General features: G+C 48.3%; 1 protein-coding gene across 1 annotated transcript; it reads right to left on the bottom strand.

Moving 5' to 3' along the window:
* Positions 1-7,500: 7,500 nt before the first annotated feature.
* Positions 7,501-12,272, bottom strand: api5 (apoptosis inhibitor 5). The gene is made up of 14 exons (XM_068739275.1): positions 12,201-12,272; positions 11,473-11,634; positions 11,275-11,368; positions 10,983-11,048; positions 10,629-10,780; positions 10,336-10,542; positions 10,121-10,225; positions 9,916-10,005; positions 9,621-9,802; positions 9,399-9,492; positions 9,250-9,306; positions 9,080-9,159; positions 8,821-8,963; positions 7,501-8,492 (listed from the first exon to the last, which is right to left on the bottom strand). The coding sequence occupies exons 1-14, from the start codon at positions 12,270-12,272 to the stop codon at positions 8,413-8,415; spliced, it is 1,584 nt and encodes a 527-aa protein (XP_068595376.1). The 3' UTR covers positions 7,501-8,412.
* Between the last annotated feature and the right edge of the window lie 361 nt (positions 12,273-12,633).

Genomic DNA, 12,633 nt, shown 5'->3' with positions numbered 1-12,633 from the left:
ACTCCCACGCATTACCGCAACCCGCAGCTCTCCTTTAGTGTCTGCAAAAAAAAAAAAAAAAAAGAAACACTAAACCCAGAAACTCTTCACGAACCCCGTTCCGTTGCTGCGTTCCTAAAACTGCGATAACGACGTTTGCAATAAACAAACACCATCAGCCCTGAAAAAAGTCACGCGTGAGATTCCGCTCTGATCAATCTAAGTCATCACATCAAACGGCAGCCAGCGCGAGTCCCGACAGATCCGCGGATCGAACGGCAAACTTCCGTCACGCATCCCGTTCTGGTTTTGGGATCCGCGGCGTCTATACAAAAGAAGTCACTTACCTGTTTGGTTGAGCATTTTTTACTTTCTCTCTGTGAACTCTTTTAGAGACTGCTTTTTTTTGTGTGCAGAGTGAGGAGACACAGCAACGCAGGCTACGGTCTCTCCTCCTGCGTCAGCGCGCACGCAGAAAGCATGCCAGTTCCGCCGTGCGTCGTCGCTGTGGGCTGTCGGAGACTAAAGTATTTGGTGTCGCCACTCAGGGTTCAGGGAGAAGGATCAAAAGAAAGGTGGGTTTGATGGTCGGGTCGTGGTGCGGGGGGGGGGGGGGGGGGTTATAAACGAGAGCCCAGCTGATAGAACAGAAAAGACCCGCCAAATCAAGAGGACTTTACGCATTTGGGAAGGGGTGCAACGCAAGTCATTTCACCGCGCGCGCGCACGCACGCACGCACGCCTTCTTTCTCTCTGTCTGTGCGTGCATGTGTGTGAATGACTATACCAGACACAGAAAGGGAAGCATGAATGGGGGGCAACAGAGGCGCGACTGAATCCGCGCTATCGGAACGAGCCCGTCCAGAAACGATCGGGCGAAAAAAAACATCGACAAAAAAAGGCACGAGGAGGAAAAAGAGAAAGGAGCGGGACGGAATGGTTCACGTCACAATACAGGGAAGGGTAACGAGCTCTTCCTCTCCTCCGCGCTCAAACTCCGTGTCTGTCTTTCTCTCTCCCCCCGATCCTCTCCACCAGTGTGCTATTGACCTGCATTGACGTCATTGCGTCATTAGGTTTCCCTTAGAAACACTGACTTTCAAAAATAGTATCAAATTAATTCAGCTGGCACGGAAGGGAGGGTGGGGCTTTTGAGGCTTTGGGGGTTTTTTTTGGGGGGGGGGGGGTGAACAGGGTGGGGGCATGAAGAAGAGGGGCAGTTTTATTCAGACACAGTCCGAACTGAGCAAAGCGAAGCAGAAAGCTGGACCTGAATCCATACCTGAAGGCTCGGTGGGGGGTCCCACCAGAGGGGGGGGGGGGGGGACGACAGACCAAATTAAATATGTGCAAATGCAAAAACAAAGCTGCTGCAACAGTCTTCGTTCTTCAGCCTCCACCACTTTGTCCTCTGCTGTGCCTTCGTCCTCTTCGTCCTCTTCCTCATCTTACACACCACCAGCCTATGCTGGCAGGCTGCACTCGCTCCGACCTCCTTTAAACTGCTCCGTCTACACAAGATGTCGTCCGCCTGTGTGCTCCTCCCTCCACTCTTGTAGGTTCACTCTATGTTCTATAGTCTCTTATTTCTGGAAATAAGTGTGAACCACTGCCATTTCCATCCTTTTGATCCTTCCTGATCAATGATTGTGAGTATACCTGAACTAGTTAAGTACATGTGTGTCTCTGAATCTCATTTTGACAGGCCTCTGACTCCTAGTTAAAATACCATGACTGCTGATTAACAACGTTGCAATGAAGCAGTGACATCATGCTCATTAAATGCGTCAGTCTAACCACGCAGCTGAAGCTCACGCTGACCTTTGACCTACGCTGTAAAAGTGATGCTCATCTAATGTCGCACGGTGACACGACAGGCGCTCCTGATCTGGAACCGGCTCATCTTTTTCTTATTTTTTTGTGTCATATAGATGTAATTCCCTCATTTCATTTCATGTGTCCTTTTTTTTTTTTCCAGGCCTGCTGAGATAAAGTGCGACAAATTTCTATATGTGTGATAAATTACTGGGACAAAAAGAGAAGAAATGAGTGAATCGGAGAGAAGATGTATTCATAGAGTGAGGGAAAAAGGTAAAATCGTCTACCATCAGGACCGAATTAGGTCCTATGATTCATCCTCTGCAACAGAGAGACGCATTTCAAAGATCATACTCCATCTCACGGCTGGTAGCCCATTTAGGAATACACCTTCCAGGTTTTTGCTGTGAAAATTATCTACGAAATGTGCTTTAAAAAAACCAGTGTGAGAGCTTTTTGAAGCTTGTGGTCAACAATGGAGAAGAATGACGCGCCGGTCAAACACAGAAGTTCGGACTGTGTCTGATTATAAGGTGACCGGCTAAATGCTGCACGTCATTCCAGGCTGTGCGATCGCTGCTGACCTCTGACCTCACAGGAATCAATGAAGTAATGGGAAAAGGAATGGGAAAACATGTATTTGTGGCCACGAGCTGTGGGACTCAGAGATGTGTGATATCAGCATGAGGTGGGAGGGGGGGGGGGCACGTAAGTATCACAGCATACGTCATCGTCACCGAGAGAAGTCACGCAGCATGCAGGGGTCAGTGCCAAGACTGACGACAGCTCGAGGAACAGAGAACCCGGGTGTGACTAAGACTCTCCGACCATGGAAAAACAGCGTGCTGTCCTCTTTTCCTCATCCATAATAACATAAACACGCCAGCCAGTCCGCCTGTTTGAGCGGAAGTGTTAGTCTTGATAACGAAATGAAAATAGCCCCCCCCCCCCCCAACACGGCCTATTGCACTTCAACCCTCCGCCTTATCTTTTTTTTTTTTTTAAGCATGTCAATATACAATAATAAAACCTTCCAAAACATTTGCCTCGGGTGGGCCATGGCCGTTGTCTTTTCCACCTGGCTGTCTGCTGGGGGGGGGGGGGGTGTATATACACACCGGTCCATTTAATTTGTTTGCTGTCCCCCTCCCATCTGCCTCCTCGTGGCTTTCCATTCCGACTCCTAGGCTGCGTCTTTCTAGGAAACAGTGCGCGTTTTGGGCCGATGTTTAGACGGCTTCCACTTCAAGAGCGGACCCAGAGAAAGGGACATTTTAAGTGTGACGATGCACTGACTTTGTGAAATTGACTTGCTTTGCTAGAATTTCATGAGGTAAAATAGTCACCAAAATAAAATAACAAATCCTGTTAAAGATGAATCACTGGTCTCCAAACTGCAAATTATATTCCTGATCGTAAAACTTACAGCATTAATAATATTTGACGCTGATATACTTCAGTTTTAAAAGAAAAACCAAAGGAGATTCCCTCTGAATGTGATGCACCATGTAAAGAAGAAGCACCAGACCCAAAAGCTGCTCCTAATTTTGGAGTATGACACCATTTCAAGAACCGTTTTCTTTGTGAAGACGTGCTCCTCAAAATATCACGGAAAGGCTTGAAGAGGATTCTGATAGAGATGATCGCATGCGTTCCTCTTCATCCTGTGTCTGTTGACTTCTTTTCAGTCGGAGAATAAAGATATGGAAGCAAAATAGAAAATCCAAAAAATCAGAAAACACACTGAAATAAAACCTGTATTTATATTTGTCTCCCGGGCAGGTTTACTATGTAGCACGGTTTTTGTTGAGAGTGTGTACAAAAGGATGGCTGGCCGGGTTTTGTTTGAATTTGAAGCCCAGATTAAGGAACCCTGTCCCCTCATGCCTCCTCTCCCCCTATTTATTTTTCCATCTCTGCTGCCTAAATGATGTCAATGGAAGCAGAGCTATAATGCTATTTATAGAACGCCCCCCACCCCTTTACACACACACACACACACGTCCTCAGCATCACATGCTTGGTTGGAGCACTGCTGCACAAATAAACCACCTCAAGAAGAGAATCTGCATGAATCGAGCCGCTGCATATTTATGAACGGCTTTGTCGCATGCGCAGCGCACGTTCACTTGCTCCACAACCCCCTCCTCAGCACCCCTTTCGTGTGTGTGTGTGTGTGTGTGTGTGTGCGTGTTTGCCGCGCTTGTTTATTGCAGCCGTACTTGCAGGAGAAAAATAAAAGACAAAGGAAGCCCATGAAGAGGAAGAGGAGCGATGCGCACCGCCGCGTTCTCGTTCTTCTGCTGCTGCTCTTCATTCACTCATTCCGTGCCGTCGTTCATTCATTCATTCACTTTCCCACTCAGTCATTCACACCATTCCTGCATCAGAGCATGTGAATGGACCCATAAATGCATGAACGGGGAAACCATCTATTCCGTTATACCGGGAATATTTGCTTGCCGTTATTCTCGTTAGTTTTTGTTTTTTCCCCCAATGTACCTGGAAACTTGTGTGCTTGTCCGCGTGTGTGTGTGTGTGTGTGTGTGTGTGTGTGTGTGTTTGGGGTGGGGGGCTTCTAACATGTCAGGTCTCAGGGGACGCTAGAGTACACCGTGTTCCCTGTGAGTTTTGGGAGCTCAATGTATAAACCAAATAAACCTCCTCCTCCTCCTCGCTCTCCGCGACACGCATCTCTTGACATTCACATGCTAGATTACGTAACATACTTTGGAGGGAAGGGTCTGAAGTGATGATGGTGTGGATGGGGGGCATGGGGGGGTGGGTTAAAGTCTCCTTCCATCACAAATAAAGCTACGGTTTGCTGCACAAGTGTCTTCAGTTGAGAAGAACTCTTATTTTAGACCGTCTTCTATTTCTGAAAGGCGCCGTGGTATAAATAAATTGCCCCCCCCCCCCACCACACACACACACACACCCTCTCTTTAGAGCTGATATAAACACAGAATCATTCTTGTCTTCATATATATTAAATATGAGTCTCAGCTTGATATAAAGGAGGAATCAGTATCATTCCATGTGGAATTGAAATAAGTTTTTTTTTTTATAACTCGACCCGCCTTGGTGTGAATTTAATCCACGGCAGGAAAGACAAGGGATGGATGATCTATATTGATGATATTGATAGCCGTACAGTGTACTTCCACGCCGGCCACACGTGCAGCAGCCGCCTCTCTACACGCCTGCTGAAGCTGACATGTTAACACTCACTGGCTGCTATATTTAGCCCAGCCTCACAGTGCTGTTACTATTGCCAGCATTGTACATGAGGGGGCGGACGGTGCATTTATTTATTTAATGGAAGAAGAAGAAGAAGAAGTTCCCTCTTCAACACTGATTTATTTTCCGCTACCCCCCCCCCCCCCCCACCCCACCGATGGGCCCGCTCCACAAACTCAGGGATGATGATGAAGGTAAAGGACGTCACGCAGGTTTTCATTTTAAATGAATGCCTGAATAAAGAGATGATGACGCTGGAGGCAGAAACGTGTGTTTTTCACCCTGACTGGCTTTGAGTCAATAGTGGAGTTCATTAAACTTTTGTTTTTCTGATTATCTGGAGGTCAGCAAAGAGGACAAAGTGTGCATCCTCTTCACCAGTGTCCTGCTTTAGGCTCTGCCCATGCATAAAGGCAATCCCGTAAGCACGGATCAGGGATCGCCTGAAATAGACTGATGTTATCATGTACTTGAATTTGGAGTTTTGATTGCCTGAATCCAAACTGATCCGGTCTGATCTGACCACCATCCCACTCCTCATTCCGGACTTAGGTCTGAATATATTTCTGTGAGATCTTTATTTGAAAGTCAGAAGTGGGAAAACATTTAACAACCGGCTGGTCCATGCCTCCACAGGTAGCATATCGCTATCACAATCTACCTTTGTGTCAAAATATTGCCCTTCATAGTCTGAGATGATAAACTGTAACGCAACCCCTGTATTTATTTAAATACTCGCTTTAATCCACAATTTTGCCACTCGAATATTTGAGTTTTATTTTTGTCGCTTGCATGATCAATGCTAACTTTCGAATAGCGGGATTCACATACGTACATACTTTTGACCAATCAACATCCTCCACGACTTTTTAAGCCCCTCCTTTTTCTTTGTGTGCTGCTCATAGAGCAGTTGCTTAAATGAGTTAAAGCAGGTATGGGCAAACCCAGGCCCGGGGGCCATATGCGGCCCGTTGGTCTTTTTAATCCGGCCCGCCAAACTTGTCCAAATTATATCATTAAATTAAATTTCATTATAATTAAAGCTCATTCATTTGACCTTTTTGCTGTAATGCTACCTGTAAAAGGCCAAATCCTTTCATGCAATAGCTTTCATGTGTTATTTATATTAGCTCACACAAATACTCCATCCATCTGTTCTTGGTCCGGCCCCTCTGTCAAATTTTAGAACCTATTGTGGCCCGCGAGTCAAAAGGTTTGCCCACCCCTGAGTTAAAGCAAGGGGGTCTCCATTGCACCTTTTACCTCAAATGCATCAAATCAATCTTAGATACTACCTGGCCAGGTGAGGTAGAATCGAATTAGCCTGTGGCTAGCATTGGCATTACATGAAGCAAATGCTGCGTTGCATTTGGTGCAGCCTTCAGGCACCCCTCTGGAAACAGGAGGGCATTAGGGTATATCAGTCTGTGTCCCCCCAGGAGAGGACAATGAGGCTCTGGCTAACATGCAAATCAGCGACGTAAGACTGACACCTGAACGCACCACCCACATCTCTACCTACAGAAACACCATGACCTGAAACTCATTGAGCCCTGAAAAATAAAAAAACGGAGGATATTCAACTAAAATGCGCATGAAATAGACTTGCAAGGTGCATTATGAATGAAAACAAATAAATACATATATCCAGTACCAACACCCTCCGGACGTCGTTGTAACAAAGTGAGGGAACCCGGCGAGTGCTTCAGGACTATTGATTTACATTCACTTCTCCTCTCACTCCAGTCGCTCGTTCCTTCTTTCCTTCCCTCCTCCTCCACCAGCAAGCGATTAATCATTTTTGAAAATCCGCCGTGCGCGTTTGCGCGCGCGTGCGAACGCATGTGTCAAGCATTGGCTGGCTGGCTGGCTCGCAGACTGGTTTGGGAAATACCTGGTCACGATCAATGAGGAGAGGGTTTACCTAAGTGGGGCATCGCCCCCTACCGGCCAGAAGACGCACAGCGTCTCTTGTCGCGGTGACGCAGAACGCAAGGAAACAAACCGCGTCGGTGCTTTATTAACATTCTTTAGTGCAGACACACAATCATTACGTCACAAGCGCCAAATGAACAGTGTATTTGCGCGTTCTCCTTAGCGAGGAAACACACACGACTCTGAACTACTGAATGTTTCAGCCCAGGTGAGGAAGAGCAGCGCCTCCTCTTCACTGCTCGCCCGGACCACGGTGTTCCTGCTGCCGAGCAGAAAGACGTCAGTGACGCTCAGGATAAAAATAGACCGGGGTTGCTCTGCAAGGGAAATCCTGGTCTGGATCGCCCCCTTGCGGCGAGCAACGGCCACGACAAGCGCCTTTCTGGATGGACGTGCGTCTTTATCGTTAGACGCACCGGAAGGAGCTAGATAGAATGTCCAATAAAAGATTAAACCGATTATCAGTTCAGTAAAATAGATTAACCTGGTATATAATTTGAAACACCTCCTTTCAAAATATTTGCTTTGTATTTGTACACTTGGGACATTAACATGGCTTTGTGTGGACTATCACCACACACACACCTGTTCAGCTGAGACGTTTGCATGTTCTCTAAACACAGTTCGAAGCAAAATCATTCGCCGACGCTCTGGTGCCGCGTTGCTTTCCTGATCGCGGAGGAAAACGTCTCCATCCGAGGAAGACGAAGCTTTCTAAACAATTCCGCACAGATATAGGAGAGGAAGGAGAGACGAGGACAGGAACCGACGAACGAGGGAGTGAAAGGAACATAAAATATGACATCCCAAATTTCCCGCGAGATAGAAGAAAAAGAAATGGATCTATGAAGGAGAGCTGTGTCCATCTTCATCGAGGAGCCGTCAGCGGAGTTACTGCAGTAAAGTTACACAGAAAGAGACGACGGTTCTACTTCCATAAAAGTTTATGATAAAAAAATCAAATCAAATTTTTTTCATTCAAAGAATTAGACCAAATTCAACGCAAGTTGTAATAAAAAAAAAAAAAAAACCAACCACGATTAAATAACATGTCTCAAAACAAATGAATCTTTATCTTTTCCTTCTACAATCTGAACAAAAAAAAAAGAATTCATCAGTTACAACCTGCCGGTCCTTTTTTCCGTGAAAAAAACAAAACAACAAAAAGTCCAAATTCAAGGAAATAAAGGCTAACTTGGAGATACTTTTTTTTTTTTCATCACCTTGGCATCGGGGAACACGAGGACAACGAGTTAAAATGCCTGAACTAGACGATGGATATTCAGAAGACAGGAAACCGAATGTCCAGAAAACACAGAACAAATCTGGATGAGTGAAACACTTTAAAAATAAGAATCGGTGATAAATAGTTCTTGTTGGTGTGAAAAAGATCTCGATGTAATGCAGTTCAATGAAACAAAATGTATTTGTGTGAGGATCTCAATAGATCCGGCCTCTGCTCCGGTTCCCTCTGCCCCCGAAGCCTCGTCCTCGGCCGCCCCGGAACCCGCCGCGCTGTTCTGAAGAAGACAAATACAAAGAGGGGGACGGGTTCAAAGACGGGAGGATTTCCCAGCATTACATTCATAAGACCTCCGCCAAGCAGCTCGTTCCCCTCCTAACTGGATGTACACCGTCCACATGGTGATCTGGATCAGCACCAAAAGGTTCTAGATGGTTCTTGGCATCTTTAGAGTTGATGTGTGTTTTTAACTGATTCTTGAATCCATAAATGGGTTTTGATGTTAAAGTTTAATATTTTGTTACGACTCCATTCTGGATCCGATCGGGATGGAATTCGGTTACCATGCTGCCCAATATTAAACGAAAACACTTAACGTTCCTCACCGTAGTTAAAGTTCCCAATCGTAGCGCTGTATTTGCCGCTGGGGGGGTTGTAGATTTGCCGTGCACCCCTCCGGGACTGAGCAGGGATCTGTTTATTCACGCTTCCACCGGAGCCCATGTCCTCGGTGGACGGGCGCTTCGGTCTGCAGACACAAACGGAAAGCAGGTGACGGATCGGACGCGTCTTTTTTACGCGCGTTTCAGGTCCGACCGCCGAATCCTGGCGTCTTTCACACCCGACTCGACGGAGGGGACTCACGCTGCCGCCTCCGTCTTCTGGACGGGCTTCCAGGACAGGGTGACGGTGCTCTTAAATGACGGAGGGTTGTGGAACAGGTCCTGGAATGAAAGGAAAATCTGATTCCACAAAAGACTAACGGTTTCGCGTCCCCTTTTCGCGGCGCCACCGACAGACGAGCGCCCGCTGACCTTGATGAGGACGTTGATGTTGTTGGTGATCTTGAGGGCTACAACTTTGATCTTGTTCTGGTCACACACAGAAAAGCAAGGCGGTCTTTAAGGCGGTTTTTTTACATAGCAGACGCCAAACGGATGGCCGAGAACGCCGCAGCAGCTACCTCGTCCGTTTTGAGAGCGTCTCCCGTCTTGCCTTGCAGCGCCACTCGCAGCTGTCTGATATAAACCTGAAGGCCTCTGGCAAAGTACTGTAACCTGAAGACACACAGAACACGGCGGTCCAAATCAGGATGAACGGTGCAGGTGCGCGTTCTCCAACTGGCTAACCCATCTAATGAACGCAACCCGCTCAAAATGACAGCTTTGCGCGTCGCTCTCTTCACCTGATCTTGAAGTCCTTGAGCCGCTCGGCGTCCACTTTGTCCAGGAGGAAGTCCGGGAGCTTCTTGCCCAGCTGGTGGAAGCTGAAGAGGAGACACTCCACGTAGCTGAACTGCAGCTTGGGCTCCTCGTTGGCAGAGTTCTCTCCGTTCTCCACCTCTTCTGGTGGCAGGGGCATGAACTCCTGCACACACAAAAAAAAAAAAAAAAGCATACAGATTGGATTAAAAAAAAAAAAAAAAAAGACATCCCCTCGATCTCCGCAGCGTCCGAGCCGCGGGTTCAGCCGTTCCTCACCAGGAGCTTGGAGAACAGCATGTTGAGGTTGGCCTCCAGCTTGTCCATGTCTCCGCAGAACGCGCTCATCTCGGCCAGCAGCTTCAGCACCTGCAATACACGCACGGCGTTAACCGACCCCGGGACGAAGTGGCACTTTAATCAGGCACAGAGGCGCGACGCAGCCCAACGCCCCGCCGGCACCCGTGACAAGAGTCGGACTGACCTCCAGCTGGATGTCCAGCTCGGCCACGGGGCTGGTCAGGGTGCTGAGGTTCGGCAGGACGTGTTCACAGAAGTAGCTGATGAAACGTGTGGAGTGAACATTCTTCTGCAAGACAGGAGGCGGAAGTGATTCGGCAGCGCCGCGACGACGTAAACGGTGCAGACGGCAGCTCCCATCCAATCGCAGCCTCCGTGGACGCGAGGCGCGCCGCTCACCGAGAAGAGGGGCAGGGCCTGGCGCGTGCACTGCAGCAGGCGGTCCACGGTGTCCGGGTCGGCCGTGTCGAGGGCCTGCTCCAGGTACGCCTGATCCACCACCAGCTCCACCAGCTGCTGCCGCCCGTTCACCGTCTGCAGCACCCGCAGGCCGGACACCACGCGCATCAGCAGCACGAACTCCTCCCCAGTCACGTCCTCCAGCACCTGGGGGGGGGGCGCCAGCGGCATCACAGGACGAAGATCACACGTCTGCGGGGAGAGACGGCGGTCACATTTTCCCGCACGCTCACCTTCTTCGTCTCGGCGAAGATGAAGTCCTCCACTTCCTTCGTCATGACGTCTTCTGGGAGGGTCTTCAGCTTGATGGACAGAAACTTGATGGCCCTTTCCCTCACGACGTCGTCTCCCTGCAGGACCTGCGAGAAGAGGCCCCTGAGGGTGCCTGGACCGCCGAGGCGGGGGATTGGGTCAACGCGAGCAAATAAGTAAACGCCTGCACACTTTCTAAAAATAAATGACCTCATTAGTCGCAGCGATTCTCACAGGCAGACCAGCACGATGAAAGATGCGACCGTTTGACGCAGGTTACAACAAAGCCACGGACATTTCCTCGCCGCGTCTGATCTCATCCACCCAGAACGTACCCTTAGCGTCGATCTTGAAGATGGAAATGAGGGCCGCGTTCACTTGGTTGAACTCCGCCGTATCATCTGAAAAGCACAACGACACAGGCCTCAGGAGACGCATCAAAGCCGAGCAGCCCCCCACGCAGTTCAGAGAAGAGTCCACACGTCGCAGCGGAGCTCAAAGATATGCGATGAAGTCCGCTCGAGTACTCCATCTTCCATCATTTAACCCCCGGCCCACGAACAATGCCGCCGCCTGACGGTGATATTTTAGCGCTCAGCGATTCCGGGCCGATGGGCGACGCGTTACCCGTCTGAAGGAGCTGAGTGAGAATGTCGGAAACTTTGACGATGTTCTCGCCGGACGCAAACCGCGGCAGCTCCTTGATGGCCTGTCGGCGAATCTGGACAAAGACGAGGACACAAATAAACAAATAGAACGAGTTTTATCACGAGGGAAACACGACATCGGTAGTCTGAACCGAAAAGACGAGACATTCACGCTCACCGACACGTCCTCGTCTTCGCACAGATCAAGCTGGGCATTGATCGCTGCGTTGGACATTTCCGGAAAGCTGATGAAGAATTTGGGAATAAATTGCGCCGCCAGGCGCTTCTCCTTTGGGCCTCCTTTCACGCCATCCAAGATAACTTGGTAGGCATCTTTGTGCTGCAGACAGAGACAGTGCGTCAAACATATGAAAACATTGTGTTCTGATATTCGTCTATATTAAATTACGCGAGTTCCAGATTGCATGAAAAATTATTGTTTGCGAGTCCACATATATAGTTTAAATACACTCTTGCTTGTTGGAATTCCACCATTTAGCAGCATCCATGGAAAAACGTGGGCCTCTCATTACACTTTGTTTGCAACATGTAACCGAAAAAAACTAAAAACAATAATCTCAAAAAACAAACTCAATTTGCAAGAATAGATTGGAAATAAGTGTCACGTGATGGTTAAAGTCATTTGTATGGATTCTCTCTTTGGTGGAGCCGAACTCTGATTTTCTCCGACGCGTTTCATCTCAAGGGTCGCTACTGCGAGGCCATCGTCATTAGCCCAGGAACTACGTTCGGTAGCTACGCTTAGCTTAGCAAAAAAAAATGTTTTTTTTTTAATCTTCTGTAGCCAAAGCTGATAAAAAAAGGGAAGCGAAAAAATGCATTAATGCAAAACAAGCAAACCACTATTCGCTAAGACTTTAAATCAATCGATCCGGCTTCGTTTACCTGGCTGAGGTCGTCCTTAGCATCAGCAAGGACCCCGTAGCTACGATAGAGATCCTCGATAGTGACCGCCATCAGCGTGCGTTCGAATCCCTGCAGCTCAGACGATCAAACTACTATTTCCTGCGTGACTTTCGCTCCGTTTGGCTCGACCGCAGCACAAACAGCGCCGTATTACCCGGAAATGCGCGATTCGGGCGGATAAAGGGAGCTGAATTGTAGATACGAGCGAGTGAAGACCTCTGACGTCGTCTTCCCGCTATCTCTGGCGCGCTTGCTAAAATGCTACGGAAGAACGAGTACAGCGCATGCGCGTGTTTAGCCAATGGCCCGCCGAGACTGAACACGTGACTGCTAATATGCGCAGAACTCATGCGCAGTAGAACTACGAGGGACGAGCACACATTCGCGTCAATTTAATGATAAATTATCAATA

The sequence above is a fragment of the Brachionichthys hirsutus genome, chromosome 5 (genome assembly GCF_040956055.1).
Source record: "Brachionichthys hirsutus isolate HB-005 chromosome 5, CSIRO-AGI_Bhir_v1, whole genome shotgun sequence".
Taxonomy (NCBI): domain Eukaryota; kingdom Metazoa; phylum Chordata; class Actinopteri; order Lophiiformes; family Brachionichthyidae; genus Brachionichthys; species Brachionichthys hirsutus.
The sequence above is the reverse complement of the archived record's forward strand: the minus strand, read 5'-3'. Positions and strand labels throughout refer to the sequence as shown.

What these genes read in the sequence shown, in the direction of transcription:
- api5 (XM_068739275.1), bottom strand. Translation starts at nt 12,272, where the DNA reads ATGGCGGTCACTATCGAGGATCTCTATCGTAGCTACGGGGTCCTTGCT. An exon ending in CTTCAAGATCGACGCTAAGG is followed by an intron (nt 10,781 to 10,982) that starts GTACGTTCTGGG and finishes TCGGCGGTCCAG; the next exon opens with GCACCCTCAGGGGCCTCTTC. An exon ending in AGCTGGACATCCAGCTGGAG is followed by an intron (nt 10,006 to 10,120) that starts GTCAGTCCGACT and finishes CGTGTATTGCAG; the next exon opens with GTGCTGAAGCTGCTGGCCGA.